Source organism: Corvus brachyrhynchos, unplaced genomic scaffold (genome assembly GCF_000691975.1).
Source record: "Corvus brachyrhynchos isolate BGI_N302 unplaced genomic scaffold, ASM69197v1 scaffold245, whole genome shotgun sequence".
Classification (NCBI taxonomy): domain Eukaryota; kingdom Metazoa; phylum Chordata; class Aves; order Passeriformes; family Corvidae; genus Corvus; species Corvus brachyrhynchos.
Window position 1 is genome coordinate 5,340,598 of NW_008238988.1, and position 16,954 is coordinate 5,357,551.

The 16,954-nt window shown below is 45.2% G+C and overlaps 2 protein-coding genes across 2 annotated transcripts; one reads left to right on the plus strand and one right to left on the minus strand.

Moving 5' to 3' along the window:
- Positions 1–34: 34 nt before the first annotated feature.
- On the plus strand, positions 35–5,877 carry GNPNAT1 (glucosamine-phosphate N-acetyltransferase 1). The gene is made up of 6 exons (XM_008637313.2): positions 35–59; positions 2,297–2,484; positions 3,183–3,245; positions 4,394–4,521; positions 5,122–5,183; positions 5,422–5,877. Exons 1-6 carry the CDS (start codon positions 55–57, stop codon positions 5,567–5,569), a joined length of 594 nt encoding a protein of 197 aa, XP_008635535.2. The 5' UTR covers positions 35–54; the 3' UTR covers positions 5,570–5,877.
- A 4,679-nt stretch (positions 5,878–10,556) lies between these two features.
- On the minus strand, positions 10,557–16,468 carry STYX (serine/threonine/tyrosine interacting protein). Its single transcript, XM_017738846.1, has 10 exons — positions 16,054–16,468; positions 15,186–15,239; positions 14,373–14,470; positions 13,895–13,955; positions 13,089–13,125; positions 12,543–12,582; positions 12,411–12,461; positions 11,864–11,936; positions 11,263–11,356; positions 10,557–11,075 (listed from the first exon to the last, which is right to left on the minus strand). The coding sequence occupies exons 1-10, from the start codon at positions 16,138–16,140 to the stop codon at positions 11,002–11,004; spliced, it is 669 nt and encodes a 222-aa protein (XP_017594335.1). The 5' UTR covers positions 16,141–16,468; the 3' UTR covers positions 10,557–11,001.
- Between the last annotated feature and the right edge of the window lie 486 nt (positions 16,469–16,954).

Genomic DNA, 16,954 nt, shown 5'->3' on the forward strand with positions numbered 1-16,954 from the left:
CCCCTCACCGAGGGGCTGCGGATGAAGTGAGGGGGTGCCCTCAATAGGCTTTGTATGAGGTGAGGGCACCTCTCTGAGAGGTCGGTTTGGGGAAAGCTCCCACCCCCGAGGAGCAGCTTCAGCTGAGTTGAGCTGTGGGGACCCTCCGAGAGACCGTGTGTGGGGTGAGGGGGTGTGGGACCCCCCGAGGTTCTGTCTGTGAGGTGTGGAGACCCCCCCCGAGGGGCTGTGTGTGAGTGGTGGGCGTGAGGGGACTCCCGCAAAAGGCTGCATGTGAGGTGAGGGTTTGAGGGGATCCCCTCGAGGGGCCGTGTGTGAGGTGGGGAGGCCCCCTCGAGGGCTTGGCTGTGCGAGGGGTTCTGCCCCAAGGGGCTGCTTCGGCTCAGGAAAGCTGTGGGGACCCTCCAGGGGCAGAGCTGGGCTCTGTTACTCCGTACCCCAGAAGTGCGGAGCTGGCAGAGGTCTGGACAAGCACCCTCTCGGGGGTTTGAGGGTGTCCCCCGGGATGGCAGCTCACCTCAGGGGATCCCTGGGCATACCCTGCTCCCAACACACGTGGGGATCCCGGGATGCTCCAGGGAAACTTGAGCTGTGCACCAGGACGACCCACAGGCCAGAGCTCTTCTCCTTTACTTCAGTCCTTTTCTTTTATTTTCAATTGGCAGTATCCTAAGTCATATTCCTGCCTCCAGAAAATGAGTGTAGCTTTCAATTCCATCCTGCTCCAGCTGTGCCGGAAGTAGTTGGGAAAATGACTCTTAGTTGGTTACTCATTGCTCAAAGAGCATCGAAACTTCTATTCCCTCCCTGTGCTTTTCGTGTGAGCTAGGTGTGCTGTACCCCTGAGCTGGAGTTCATGAGGTTTGCTTTATTCTGTACAGACACTGTTTGAATGTTGATATGGACACTTGGGAATTCTGCGGGACAGAGGAAAAGTGACATTGGAATAGTTGAGCTGTAGGAACAGAGAAATGTGTAGAAATGTTTCTCTTTGCAATTCATCTTTCCCGCTGTTTCATTTTGAAAATTCACTCGGGATGACAGTTTGTGTTGCTGTTTAATTGCTGTAATAGCAAATTTCTTTTACTTTTATATGCAAAAGTAGGATGAGAACTGGGATTTAAAGGCCAGTGTGTACCAGCAGGTGGCATAAAAAAAGATTTTGTGTTGTTTTGTTTTTTTATTTTAAGGAATTTCAGTTGGGTTTCTGGAGCCGCTTTCACTTTTGAGGCTCATTATGCCGTGACGCTTCACATTCTGTTCTGTTCTTTCTCTGAGCCCTGAGGTGTCTTGTTTTAAAAAGTGTCATCCCAAACACTTTTTTGTTCCTGCTGTTTATTTGGCCTGACCACTGGTGTGTGACTGCTGTATCATTCATGGTGCAGCTAAGGTAATCTGAAGATTTATAAAGAAATTAGAAGTTTTCATGAGCTCTGCTCATACCAGAACTCTGACCAGGTATTCCACAGGGGACAGAGTAAGAATTATTTTCCTTTATCAAAGAATTTCAGGTTGGAAGGGACCTTAAAGCCCATCTCATTCCACCTGCTGCCATGGACAGGGACACCTTCCACTATCCCAGGTTGCTCCAAGCCCTGTCCAACCTGGCCTTGAATGCAATAAGGCAAATACATCCCTTTGCTTGCTGTCATCCAGAATAACCCCCAGTTCCCCAATCTCTTTAATCATGAACAGGTGTCTCACTGTCACCTTGGCACTGGTGTTTTCCCTGTTAATGGACACTGTGGAGCTGTGCTTGGCAGCTGGGCTCTGCAAACACACAGAGCAAACAGGACAGCCCAGGAGAGGCAGTTTGGGCTGTAGCTGTGGCATCATCTGCTGTGGGATGTGGTGTCTTGTGCCTCAGAGATTAAGTATTTATGGGATGGGACTGGTTGGAAAAAAGTGCATTATTCCCACTGCAGGTTTTAAATTGAACAGGAGTGCAAATGATGTTTAGACAGGTTGTTGGGAGGTTTCTTGAGAGTGATGCTTTCCTTTCCAGCGGGCTGTAAAGGTTAAATACCCTCCTCAAAGCCTTATCAAGCTGGATTTTTCCAAGATAAACACAAAGCTCCGTGTGCTGACTCTGGCTGACGTGCGCTGTGTCCGGGTGCACACGCTCTGTTAACCCAGCGGCCTCAGCAGGTGAAGGCTGAGCAGCTTCAGATAAAGTGAACAACAGTTTATTCACCTTCTGTGAACTCCCTGAGGAGAACCCCACAGTGTGCTACAGCCAGGGGAAACAACTCATTTAGAGATGAAACCATGCCTTACTCGTGTCGTTCCGTTCCAGATCTCCGGCTGCAGCCATGATGCCCGTGGCCACCGTGATGCCCGACGACACGCCCATGTTTGACCCCAGAATCCTGCAGGAACTTGACTGGAGCGAGAACACCACGACCTTTTCTCCTGCTATTTCTCCACTGGATCCAGGGGATGGGCTGGTCCTGAGACCACTTTGCACAGCTGATTTAAATCGAGGTAGAATCCTGATTTATCATCAACAGAAATGACCAGACTGAGTTGATTACATGTATTTCTTCATGAGTCCTCAGTAGATTTGGATTGCTCATTTTCTGTGATTTGGGTTGTTTTTATCAGTGAACAATTAGATGGAATTATAGAACATCCTGAGCTGGAAGGGACCCACATGGATCATTGAGTCCAACTCCTGAACCTGCACAGGACACCCCAACAATCCCACCTTGTGCCTTGTCCAAATGCTTCTTGAGTTCTTGGGGTTGTCACCACATCCCTGAATGTGAGCACTTGGTACCATGGATTGGTGCTGTATTGAGTGACCCTGAAAATTTGGTTTACTGTTTAAATCCTAAAATTCAAGTAGACTCTTCCAAATACTCCACAACTTCCCATTCACCATGGTTTTGGAGAGGGAGCATGGTTGTTCATACTGTTCCCTTTAATACCACAGCAACGTGAACAGGCATCTTGGTGCATGAATTCTCCTTCTGGAATTTAGATATAAAGGTTGTTCTGGACTCATTATTTCAGGCCTACTCGAGCTTTAGCCAATCCTTCAACATTGCTCAATCCCACTGTGGTGGGCTGGTGCCATGGGGATGGTCCCTTTCCAAACAGCTGTGTTGGGTTGTTCTGTGCTATTTGATTGTGTGTCTGTCCCTCACTGAGAGTTGTTTTCCCCCCTCCTTTCCTACCAGGCTTTTTTAAGGTTCTGGGTCAGCTGACGGAAACTGGAGTTGCAAGCCCGGAGCAGTTCATCAGTGAGTACATCATTATTCCTTGGCATTTCCATAGAGCTTGCAGGGAATCAGAGGATACTGATGCTGACAGCAAATCTGCTTGGGTGTGAGGCTCCTGACTGCCTGATGCCAGAGGGAGTGATTAGTTCAGCTCCCCTGAGGCAGCCTTGGCACTCAGCCTTTGGATCCAGTTTTAGCTATCCCCAAGGGCTGCTTGGCTGGGACAGGCCTAAATTGTGAAACTGGTTTTTAGACTGAGCTTTAGATACCTGGTAGGATGGATTATTTGGGCTGAATTTGGGTTGCTCCAAGCCCTGTCCAAGCTGGCCTGGAACACTCCCAAGGACGGGGCAGCCACAGCTTCCCTGGACAACCTGAGCCAGCCCCTCATCTCCTTCCCAACATCCCATCTAACCCTGCACTCTGGCAGTGGGAAGCCGTTGCCCCTGGTGCTGTCCCTCCAGGCCCTTGTCCAAAGTCCCTCTCCAGCTCTCTTGGAGCCTACTTTAAGTCCCCTTTAGATCCCACTCCTGGACTGGACAGGCAGGGGGGAAGCAGCCCAGGGATTCAGGGAATCACAGGATCTAAGCCAAATTCACCACTAATCCATGTCCCCAAGTGCCACATCCACACAGCTTTTAAATCCCTCCAGGGATGGGGATTCCACCGCTGCCCTGGGCAGCTGTGCCAGGGCTGGACAACCCTTTCCATGACATTCTTCCCTGTGAGGGAGGTGAGGCCATGGCACAGGGTGCCCAGAGAAGCTGGGGCTGCCCCTGGATCCCTGCAAGTGTCCCAGGCCAGGTTGGACGGGGCTTGGAGCAGCCTGGGATAGTGGAAGGTGTCCCTGCCCATGGCAGGGGGGGGAATGGAATGAGCTTTAAGGTTCCTCCCAACCCAAACCATTCCATGATTCTATGTGGTAGTGCCTGTGTGCAGCGATGCTCAGCAAGGAGGGTTCTCTGGGCAGATAAGGAAAAGGCTTTTGTGTAATTCCTGCTTTTTCCTGGGTTAGTCTGACTCCGGGGCTTTCATATTCTGGGGTCTTGGGTGCATCTTCCCTGTGATCCCACAGTGATTTGCAGTCAGAGGCTGTTGCAAGCATCAGACTTCACTGAAATTTAATGTGAGCCTGAATTGCCTGTTCCACTCTGTGCCTGCTCCCACAGAAACCTTTGAGCACATGAAGAGGTCTGGAGATTACTACGTTACCGTGGTGGAGGACACAAACCTGGGGCAGATCGTTGCCACAGCAACGCTGGTTATAGAACATAAATTCACTCACTCCTGTGCCAAGGTAAATCCTGCAGCTGGGAAGGGAGGGAAAGATGCTGTCCCTGACTCTGGGCATGTTGGTTTTATGGTGTTACTGTGTGATGACAACCTCAAGTTGTACCAGGGGAGGTTTAGGTTGGATATTGGGAAAAAATTCCTCATGGAAAGGGTTGTCCAGCCCTGGCACAGCTGCCCAGGGCAGTGGTGGAGTCCCCATCCCTGAGGAATTTAAAAGCCCTGTGGATGTGGCACTTGGGGACATGGGGCAGTGGTGGCCTTGGCAGTGCTGGGGACGGTTGGGCTTGATGGTCTTAGAGGGCTTTTCCAACCTTAAACATTTTAAAAATACATGTTTAAAAAGATCAAATATTTTCTGCATTTAAAAAATATATCACATCCTTGAGTGCCAAGCTAATAGTAAAAGGAAGCTTTGGCTTTTCCTAAGGAAAAGGATCACTTGGAGGTCTGTCCCATTGTCCCAGTGAGCTTTTGAAGGAGTCAGATGTGGTTCTGAGGGAGCAGATGGCTGAGGATCTCCGTGCTGGGAGTCCCAGCCAGGCTGTGAAAACAGGGAGCTGGAAGGGCAATTCCAAGGCTAACAGACACTTGCCTGTGTTTTCAGAGAGGCAGGATAGAAGATGTGGTGGTCAGCGGGGAGTGCAGAGGGAAGCAGCTTGGAAAACTGTGAGTATTCCCCACCTTTGCCATTCAGCAGCGGGTGGGCACCAAACCCTTACACCTGACACCTTCCTGCCAAGTGCCTGGGAAGAATTGAGCCAGCAGGGATCACCAGCTGGGAATAAAGTGATGTGCAGGAAAACACAGAGAGTGCTGTCAGCCCTCAGTGTTGTGGCTGTGATAATTTAACTAATTAAATATTCACTGACCCGGCATTTAACTGCTGATTTTTTGTCTTTTCCAGATTAACGTCCACCCTCACCTTGCTAAGTAAGAGACTGAACTGTTACAAAATCACGCTCGAGTGTCTGCCCAAAAATGTGGATTTCTACAAGAAGTTTGGCTATTTGGTATCTGAAGAAAACTACATGTTTCAACGGTTCTTTAATTAACAACTTCTAGGTGTTTTTGGGTTTTTTGGTTTTTTTTTTTTTGGAAAGACTGTTGGTGGAGGAGCTTGTGCTACAAACATTCTCTCCGTGGAAAATTTATATAGTTTATTGCTGCAAATATAACAGTCCCTATAAGTAATGAACATCAAATGTGTAAATCTTGGGGGAAAAAAAATAACTGAGGTTTTAGAAAGGGTCCTCTGGGTTAGAAAATAAGTTTAGAACTAATTTTTACTACTGCTGAGTCAAGGTGAAGCTTTTCTGTTCTAGCTGAGTTACAAAGAACTCGTTAAAGGGATGGTTTTTAACCAAAGGTATATATTTTTATCTCAAATTTTTTCTTGCATTGTATTTTTCTAAAGGTTTGTGCTTCTTAGTAGCCAAAGGACAGCCCCTGGGACTGTCCTGCTGGCTGTGCTGATGGAAGGATGATGTAGCTGGGTAAGGGATGAGGCTTCTCTTATGCAGAATTAGTGACACAGAACAGGTCTTTGTTCTGGTTTTTTCCATGACACCTCATGGAAGTGCTGGTGGTGCATCAGAAGTTTTATAGGCACTGTTTTCCAAGACTGGATTTGTTACTGTTGGTGCAGGTTGGGGAGAATCCTTACAGGCTGTGCTGAATTCCCAGTCTAAAAATGGATGTGCTTCTCACTGCAGGGCTCCTGCACTTTAGCTGATAACTTGGTTTTCAGGATAATTACTTTTTTCTGACATAAAAACCCCAAACATGGTTTGCAACAGGGCAGAGGTAACTGGGAAATTGGAATGTCTGAAGGAATGTACCCCATCCATAGTGGGGTTCTGGCTAGCTATCCATGGGAATGGGATTGGGATTGGCAGATTGAGCTTCACTTGAGAGAGCTGGGGGTGTTCAGCCCTGAGAAGGCTTAGAGCCACTTCCAGTACCTAAAAAGGAGGGAGAGGGATTTTTGTATGGGCAGATAGTGCCAGGACAAGGGGGAATGGCTTCCCACTGCCAGAGGGCAGGGATAGATGGGATTTGGGAAGGAATTCTTCCCTGTGAGGGTGCTGAGGCCCTGGCACAGGGTGCCCAGAGAAGCTGGGGCTGCCCCTGGATCCCTGGAAGTGTTCCAGGCCAGGCTGGACAGGGCTTGGAGCAACCTGGGATGGTGGGAGGTGTCCCTGTTGGACTGAGATGAGTTTCAGGACCCTTCCAACCCAAACCATTCTGGGATTCACTGAACACACCTGGCCCAGTCACTGGAACGCCAGAGGGCCAGGTGGGCTCTGGTTTTGCCAGCAGGGATTTACAGCACAGCGAACCAGGAGAGAAATTGCCCTTTCTGCTCCCAAGGGAGTGTTGCTGCTGTGGAGCTTCCCTCTTGCTGTTAAGACTGGATGAATGATTTTAGCACTTTTGCCAGGGGTGGCAAGCAAATAACGTCCAAAGCCCTGTTCCCAACAGTGGTGTTTTGTGTGGGGAGTGACAAATCCCACATCCATGAATGGGGCATTATACCCAGCCGGGGTTGTTTGTGGGCAGCCAGGCCTTCCACACTGTCCTGCTTTGTGCTCTGGAGAGCGACTCTACAGTGCTGGGGGCTCTGCTTGATCTTCCTGAGGGTTCTCCACTCCATACAGTGTCTCCTTGGTGATGTCTGGTTTATTTATTGATTATTTTTTTAAGGAATATCTTTGTTTAAGCTGAATAAATGATTGCCACCTGTATCTGTGTTTCTCATGGAGTGAGGATGTACTTGTTGAGCAGCACCACCTGCTGCAGGTACCTGTTCCCCTTCTCTAGGCTGAAAAGAACACTTCCAGCAATTCCACGTGGATTTCTCTCCCCAGAGAAAGCAGATGTGCTCCTCTGACAGCATCTGCATGGCTTGAGCCCTGACTCTAATTCTCTAAAGCAGGTCCTGCTTTCTGCTGGCCCAAGTGATTGAGGTGGATTTTCTTGCCTTCCACAGTTTTAATTAATTTGGAATTTCCACTGACTTTAAGTGGATTATTTGAATTCCATGGTATCTACACCATCTAAACAGCCCCAGGCCCTCATTAAGAGTTAATGAGAAGATCAGAGAGAGGAGCAGGTGCTGTGGCCCGGCTCAGATCATTGTAAAACAGATGAATGGGGTTGAGAGCTGGGAGTTGTGGCTGCATCACAATGGCCCTGCCGGGCACAGCCCCCGCCCAGCAGCTGAAGAGCTCTTTGTTCACCCCAGAGGTGACATTCCCACCCCTCTGGAAACACAGGGGCTGGAGAGCTGAGAGTGCCCAGGCTGGGGCCTTGGAGGTGCCAGTGTGGGGTCAGGTGTGCCCCTGGGACACCACAGTCACAGGGGGGTGTTTGGAACTGGCACAGGGACAATGCCACAAGTGCCAGCACTGCACAGCCCCAGGGGGAGGGAACAGCAACTGCAGCAGCCCTGAAATTTATCCACAGTACAACGGGCTGAAGAGGAAAAAGCAAGGGGCCTTATATGTATTATTTACGTTTGTATTTTAGATCTATTTTTATATATACATATGTATATTGTGTATGTATATATAAAATCTGTATATGACATTTATAATGTATACATTTTTTTTATATACACATACACAGAGAGACTATATATATATATATAGTATATAAAATCAACCATGACCTCCTTGAAACAAACACCAAACTTTTCATAAATGTCTTCCCCCTGGGAAGCTCTTCCCTGGACCACAGAGCCATGTTTTTATATAGTTTTATATATATCATTATATATAGCTATACCTGTATATTTTTTTTTATACAGCATAAAAATATATTAAAATATATATATCTCAAAATAGCAGTATTTGGACACACAGTTGATGAATCCTGGAGAATCCCAGAATGGTTTGGGTTGGAAGGGACCTTAAAGCTCATCTCATTTCACCATCCCAGGTTGCTCCAAGCCCTGTCCAACCTGGCCTGGAACACTTTTTTTTTTTTGTCAGAAACCAGCCCTAACAGCCTTACCAGTTTTTCCAGAGGTTGAATTTTACCTCCTCCCCAGGCCTTTAATTTTTTGGCTAACAGCTTTCCCACTCTGAGGAAGAGATGTCCATCTCCTTCACTCTGCTTCCCCTAAGCTGGAAAAGGGAACTTCACCAGCTTGATGTAGAGCTGTGGCTTCCCAAAGATTTGTGTTTGAACTAGGGGAAATAAAAAATAATAGTTCACCCTCTACTTCTCTTTCAGGTCCACAGTGAGGGACCCTGCTTCCAATTCCTGCCTTTAGTTCAACCCCCAAAACCAAATATTGAAACACCTACTGGCAGTGAAACTCCAGGAGACAGACACAGGAAGTTTTAAATAGGCGGCTTAGTAATAGACCTGAGGAAAATTAAATCTCAGAATCCCTTAGGATCTGCCAGGCAGACAGACCAGAATGACTGTAAAAGGCACCAGGAGGGGGTAATGCCATGAAAAAAACTAGACTGACGAAAAATCCTTAGTCATGGAGCTTGTCAGTAGTAAGTGAGCGTTCCCAGGACCCCAGACATGGACTGGAGAGATGAATCAGTGCCTTCCATCTGTGTTTCATCCCTCCCCTTCCCCAGGGACCTGCAATAAGAAGGGATTTGATGCTTCCCAGCCCAGTTCCAGCAGAAGCTGGTGGCTGGCAGTGTCTGGGAGCTGTGCAGGGCCAGGCACAGCCCCACTGCTGCCATGTGGGAGCCTCGTGCTGCAACGGCCGGGAATTCATTTCCCAACAGCCCCAGAGCATTCCTTTATGGAGAGTCAGTTCAGAGCAGGAACAAACCCTCTACAACTGCAAAACCAGCACTGCCCCCCGAGCCAGGCAGCTGGACACTGACACAATGCAGTTCTCCAGGAGATAAATCACTTCCTTTTTTCCAGCTGAAAAGTTCCTAACTAAAGCATCACACTAATTATTGCAGATCTTTTTCCCCCTGAAGGAATTACACTGTTCCAGCACTGTTGTAGGTGGCCGAGGCTATCAGCAGGCACACGAAAAAAAAAGTTCAGCACTCCAAGGCCTTCACATTCCATGGGAGCAGAGGTTATGAGGCTGGAAAGCCCTGGAAAGCCTCACCCCCTCACCCTGTGTCCTGGCTCAACTACCAGCCTTGACTCCCTGAAGGAGGTTTCCTCCTCAGCTATCACCCCCATCTGTTCCAGAGCAGCTCTAACCCAGACATGGATTTCCAAACCAGGTTCTGACTCCCTGCACGGGCCCTGACAGAGGCCAAGAGCTCCACATGCTCCAGAGGGATCATCCCTCCGCAGACCTTCCCAGGAGATGCAAGGCCAGGCAAAAGAGATCCTCACTGAACAGCTGCCCTGTTCAGATGCCTGCCTTCAACTTCCCAGAGCTCTGCTCTCAGGGATCCCCCCAGCACAGGCTGTCCCTTCTGAGGGGACACAGGACAAGTGGCCATCCACACAAAGTGTATCCAAGTGCAGGGGGACAGCTGGATGCTCTGATCCCCAAATCCCGAGGCCATTTTTTCCCTGGTAAAACACAGTCTGGTTACCAAGCTCTGCATACCAAGCCCCAAATACACAAGTTTTTCTACCAGCTTTGCTCAGTGACCACAGTGCCCCCAAGGAGCCATCATTCCATTCCTGGCTTTTACACAACAAACATTGGGAAATAAAGCAGAGGCAGAACCAGGACTGTGCTTGCACAACCTCTGTGCTGCTGAGACAGGAGAGTTACAGCTGCACAAAGCACCCTGAGAATTCCCAATCTGAAAACCTTAAAGCACCAAGAAGTGTTTCCTCAGCTGAGTCTCATGTTTTACAAGACCTGAGGTGAATCCTTTAAGTCTTGATCCCATTATGGACAGTGCTCTAGGCCTCAGTTTTCAAAGACAAATCCAACTTTTACCTCAAATGATGCAACTGCTGCCTTGCAACAGCAACTACTTGAAAACCAGTTTGAGGATGCACTGTTCTAGATTGTTCAACTTGAATTAACCTTTATGTTTATGTTTCTAAAGCACATTTCTGCCACAATATATACTGAGAACAAGGTGAATTTTAGCAAACTTTTTCTTTACTAAAGTCTCTTGTTATAAATTACACAAATAACTTTATAAACAAATCCCCCCCGCTTGCATTTTGTTTAAAGTAATAACTTTATATCATACAAATAAAGAAATTTCAAGTATGAAAAGTGCATTATTGCAATAATACCTCTTTGCAAGTCCAAAAATCTTGGTTTAGAATAAAACTGTAAAGTGTAAAAAAGGAGTAAAACAATCAGTGCCATCTATTCATTCAAGAAGTCCAACATCTTAAAAATGATGCTTAGTGTGTTGCAGAGGCAGATTTACACCTGAAAGCAACATGTAATTGAAAAGAAGCTATGTGTGTTCATTGTTTTGCATTAATTCTTGTTTTGTTTTCCCTAGTTTTCTTCATCTTTCTCAGCAGGAAAACAGGAATTCTCACTACAACCAGTGCTTGTCCTCAGCCATCACCCATTCTGTGCTGCTGCCACCTGCATGGTGCCGAGGTCTTCATCCTCCTCGTGCATCCGCTTCAAACTTCCTGCAGGAGGCAAGAGGCAACTTCAGCCACAGGAAACCAGGACATTTAAGCACTCCATATCGAAGTTTAAACTCGGCTTGCACACCAAAAGCAATCCCCCTTCCCAAGAGTTTGGGATTCTGCTGCTAAAGGTTTATGTGGGGAGTGTAAAAAGCACCTGGCACCCCCAGCAGGAGAAGCTTCTCACCTGTGCTGCCAGGTGGGACTGAGAGGGATCTCTCCAGCTGCAGAGGTGACATCATCTGGATGGTTAATTTTGCTAGATAGATGGCTTCATATTCCTGGAAAGGTCCAAAAATGTTTATTGCAATTACTTTGGCATAAAGCTTTGTGAGGATGAGCAGGACCAATTCAGAGAGCATCTCACAGTAAGGCACAGATTTGGGAGGAGGAGAATTCTTTGTTGCTTTGATGTGAATGACAAAAACCATCAGGAAAGTCAGAGGAAAAGAGAAGTTCAAGGATGACTAAAGAAACGGCTTTAAGGAACAACCAACATTCCCTTTGCAGCTCCCTCAGCACCAACCAAGACATTTCAGAGCCTCTGAATCACTGCACAAACCAGGATTTTTATTTCTCCTCCATTCCTGGATTTGCTTTGTCCAAAGCTTAGGTGTAAGGAAGTGAGGTGCCCACTCATCTTCCTCCCAAAGCTTCACTACAGCTCCTGACATTTCCTTGAAGGGTATTTGTGTAGTATATGTTCAGTCTAAGTAGAAATGTCTGTTTGGCAGGAAGATGAGTCATTAAATGGCTTTTCAGTTCTGATCAGGAATAAAAAAAGTCACCTGAAGTTGATGGACAAATCCAGCATTAGGATTAATACAGAATCTTCTTTCTTGGACATAAGTAAATGCATCCCTTAAAAAGAGAAGGAGAAAACACCTCAGTGAAAAATGGAGTTGTCCTTCAGATTATCAGTTTCTCAAAACTACAGAACCCCTAAGCTCTGACCAGAACTGGTCTGCACAACTGAAATTGCTTGCCCAAAGCAGGAAGAGGCAGCTGTACAATTCTGTTTGCCCACCCCAGTGCTCAGCTCACTTTCCAGTTCAACACAGGCTTGGAACAGCCTCTGGGGCCTCTCCCACGGTTTTATCCATGGATGGAGGCTGGTGCCTTGCTTCTCTCAGCAGCAGGTGCCTAATTCTTAAAAAAAAAAAGATGTAAACACATCTGCAGTGAAGTGAAATGGAATAATCAGCCCCTGGTGAAGTCTTAGGTAAGGCAGTTGTTACCTGCTGAGACTGAGTGAAAACACAACTGTTTCTGTTCCCTCCAAAATAATTATTCACCTCACACCACCTCAATTAAAACCTGAATACCTCTTCTTACCTGTACTTCACCCCAAATGTTTCCATTATGTATGCAATAACTAAGGCAGCACTGGAAAAAAACCAAATAAAAATTAGTAAATTAGATTTCAATTGTTTAAAAATATTTATATCAGGATGGATTATTTCCTACCTTCTAGAAATCCCTGCGTTTCCATGGACAAGAACTTTTCCTGAGAAGGGAAAAAAAAAACCCCAAATCAACCATATTTGTATAAATTGAATAAAATTCTCCATAACAAGGAAAAACCACATTTCAAAGAACTGGGCAGCAGCAAGGCACATCCAAGAAAAACAGGTTTTGTCTTCCTTCAGCCTGAATTTCTAACTACACTCTGTCCACTGGGATACAGGAACTGGGATTCCTGCTCCAGGGAGGATTCTGAGTGCCAGAATGACCACAGTGCAGATTTCAGGTCCTACATTAGAGAGGGGACAAGGAAATTTCATGCACAGAACACAGCTGTGTTTCAAGTGAAAAAACCCCAAACCCCAGAGGTTCATTTTCCAGTTAGAGGCAAAAGGAAAGAACACTTTGCTCTGAATTTGTCTAATACAGTTCAAATCAAGCATAAGAAACCCCTCAATTTAAGAAAAGCTCATATTTACATACCCCTAAGTTAGTTTTAAAGCTTTAACAACACTTTAATAAATGAAGGAAAAGTTAATAGAGTTTTACCTCCACTTTGTAAACTTCCATCAATAAATTCTTTAGTCTGAAAAGAAAAAAAAAATTTTAAGTCTCAAACTTCCGGATTATTTTAAATGCAAGCGGCAGTACCACCTAAATTGGGTATAATTTTTATATCAGTCTTTATTTACAGTGACAATAAAGCACCTTTATGCAGACTTACACCTCACTCCAACTGGACATTTGTATTTCTTTTGTACTTTTTAAACTATTCCTAAAACTGTCAGTGCAAATACAGTGTGAAGGCACCGCTGGGTTTTTTGGTGGAAGAAGGAACAAAATGCTTTTGCTCAGCTGCAAACTAAACTAAACTAAAGATACAAACCCACAGCTCAAACCAAGGGTTTGTTCTATAATGGGCACTGTTTAATTTACAAGTTACTTTTTAATTCCTCTGCTGTAAACATGTTTTAAGACACTGTAAAACTTACTTACTACTTTGAATTTGGTTTAGAATTTGATACAAGAAACATAAATACTCTTGGGCTCAAGTAGAAATTTCCCCCAGGTCAAGGTCCCCAAAATTCCCCCATGACCAAATCTCTCTGCTCTGTGCCAGTCTTTTTAAATTTTCTTTTTTTTTTTTTTGATACCATAACAAGAAGCAGCTCTTACAACTCCACCTGTTTCCATACTTATAAAAAGGAGTTAATTACACTTATTAAAGTATCAATAATAAGGTCAAGAGCTGGTAGCACTTCCAGGTGCCTCAGGCTGAGTATCCCAAATGTGAAACTGGTATCTGTTCGTTCAGAAAACTCCTGGGCAACTCCATTCCCAATCCACACACTCACCATAGGGAAAAATCGGATTATATTCTCCACTGGATTATCTGCAATATCCAAGACTAAATACCTGCAACGAAAACAGTTCCTGTGAGAACACAACACCACTGAGTTGCTACTACTGGGACACACCGAGCTGCTACAACCCCTCCCCTGCACTCACACCTGCAGGAGGAACCCAGCACAACCCCCCGGCTTTAATTCCTGCTCTAAACTCCAGAACTTCAATCTGTGAGGAAGGGAGTGAGGAATCTCCTCCAACATCTCCTGACAGATTTCCCCTCTCAGAAATCACCCAACACTGAAGACAGTTACTGCAAACTATGGATAATTCTAATCTGCAGACTCGGCCAGAGTTCAGGATGAATAAAATTCATGGTTTGGATTTAAAGTCTTTCGGCACCTCAGCACGTTTTTCAAACAGTTCTGACAACGTGAAAATACTCGGGAAGAACACAGACACAAAAGAATCTTGATCATTTCTCACCTAAATAACTGTTGGAAGTTTGGTTTAATAAAATTTGCTTCAATGTTTTGCCGTATGCATATTACATGGGTTATTCCATGTTTCTGGAGTATAGGTAGCTGTGGAGAAAGAGAAAAAATACCTTTTTTAAATTGCAGATTCGTCTATTACACAGTAATAAAAAGAAAAACTATACTTAGATACAAACTAGGGCTATATCAAGGAAAATCTGAGCTGGTTTTCTAGAATTCAGAGTGTGAAAATGCCATATTTCAAAAAGAAAAAATTCCTAACAATGACAAAAAAGGAAGACATTCAATGAATTTGTTTGTCTCTGCCCACCTTTCACTTTGCCTGAAATTGCAAGTCCCTCCATGAGGGAGGAATTTGCAGCCAGCATTGGATTCTTGCTAGAATCAGACCATGAAAAGAAGATCCTTTAAACCATGAGGCAAATTTGCAGAGCCAAGCTGTGCCTTAGCAGTGTTTGACTTTATTGTAGGTTTAATTTTCCTTGTTTTAACGTCTGTGTGCGAGTTGCCAGCTCTTTTTGTATTGCAACCCTTCAGCAAAGGAAATAGGAATTGCTAAAGTGTCTCAAATAGTTTACATTTTCTAAGAAAAATTATATTTAAGATTCAATTTTAATACAAATAGCTCAGACCATCCCACAAATGCACCACATATTCCTTCCACTCTGGCATTTTTCACGTTCCAGTTCAGAACGGCAACCAAATTTACACCTCCATAGATACACTCGAGCAGATCTCCACAGTAACAAATCAAATCACCACAGCAAAGCTTCCCTGTGAGAGAATATTCTGAAAATCATACCTTGCTTTTCATAGCTGAAGAATATGGGCCTAAAAATAACCCAGGTAAGATTTCCTAGGAGGCAGAAGAAAAACAGACATTTAATACCAACTCAAAATGATTTGAAATACCACATTTCACTCACCTCAGACCACAGCCATGGACACAAATAATTTACACATGACTGAGATGTGTAATCAATGTCATTTATAGCAGGACAAGGGAAAAAAAATGGTTTGGCAGGATAAAAGAAACATGATCTTGGTGCAGGAGATCTTGTTTTGGACCAGGAACAAAGTGCTTGATTTGGACTGAGTTCCAGGTTGATTCCTGCATCTCACCCAGCCCCAGATCAAGTGAAGGGAACTCTTAACTTGCTTTATAACCCTGTCTTGTAATTAACTCCAAATTGCTCTCATGGAAAGAGATGCACACAGGGAAATTCTCTAGCTTTGGCCTAGCAGTGGGAAAATATCAGTTTTTAACCATTCATCTCCCCACAATAAAGATATGCAGGTGTGTAGATCTTATCTTGAGCAAAGATTTGACTGACACCATGGTAGGAAAATTTTAATTGTCCATCCTACTGGAAAACACTCCCAAGTTTAAGGCAGAAGGCAAAGCTCTGATACATTTTTAGTAATCATCTAAAAACATTCAGAAAGACAAAAATGTAATATTTGGGAGATTGCTGTTTTAGCACAGCAGCGATGCAAACACACCTGTATTCCAAGCTGGCAAATCCTCACCTTAATTAACTAATTAATTCTGTCAGCCATGGTGCTGCTTGACACTTTACAGGTAAAGACTGATTTTGATACCTGCTCTTTTTTCTCCTCATTAAATGCTCCATGGGTTTTGCCTCAAACAGTAAATAAAAGTATCCTACCTGCATCTCTCTCCTCATGGGATAGGTCCAATCCTTAAAAAAAACATAAAAATTAAAAATAATTATATATACAACAGAGAAAAACATTCAGGCAGAGATCTGTACGTGCATTTTATAGAGAACAACCACCCTCTATGTTCTGTACAAGCTCCCTGCTGCACACCAGGCACGTCCCTGCTACCTTTCCACACGGATGCCAGCACCACCCAAGTGCAAGGAACACTATTTGGAAAGTTAATGTGAAGAAACCTCAGATATTCTACAAAGAATCCTTAAGGCTGGAAAAGATCCTTATCAGCTGTACATCCACACCTCAGCTTTCTGCTTAGAAACTTCCCTCTGAAGTGAGGAGGGGGAAAAAAGAGAAAGGGAAACAGCTTTAGAACATCCTGTACTAGTCAGAGAAGGAAAAGAATTCTTTTGGCTGGTGTATTCCCGCAGCCACTGAAAAAACAGAAGATAAAAAGAGGAGCAGGGAAATCCCTTATAAAAGAAGAAAAAGATTTCTTTGGGCGGGTGCATCCCCCCAGCCACTGAAAAAACAGAAGATAACAAGTGGAGCAGGTAACTCCCTTAAAATCCACACTGCCTCACCTAATGCACTTTGACTGGGAATATTCCGGATTCAGCTTGAACAGTTCCAGAAATCTGTGCTCTCCACAACCACAGCAAGCCATTACAGCGAGTCTCCACTATTCCCCACCCTACAGTAAACTGGGAAGGCTCCTCACACTGTAAATAAACACCTGTGTCCAGTGGAGCAGGTAACTCCCTTAAAATCCACACTGCCTCACCTAATGCACTTTGACTGGGAATATTCCGGATTCAGCTTGAACAGTTCCAGAAATCTGTGCTCTCCACAACCACAGCAAGCCATTACAGCGAGTCTCCACTATTCCCC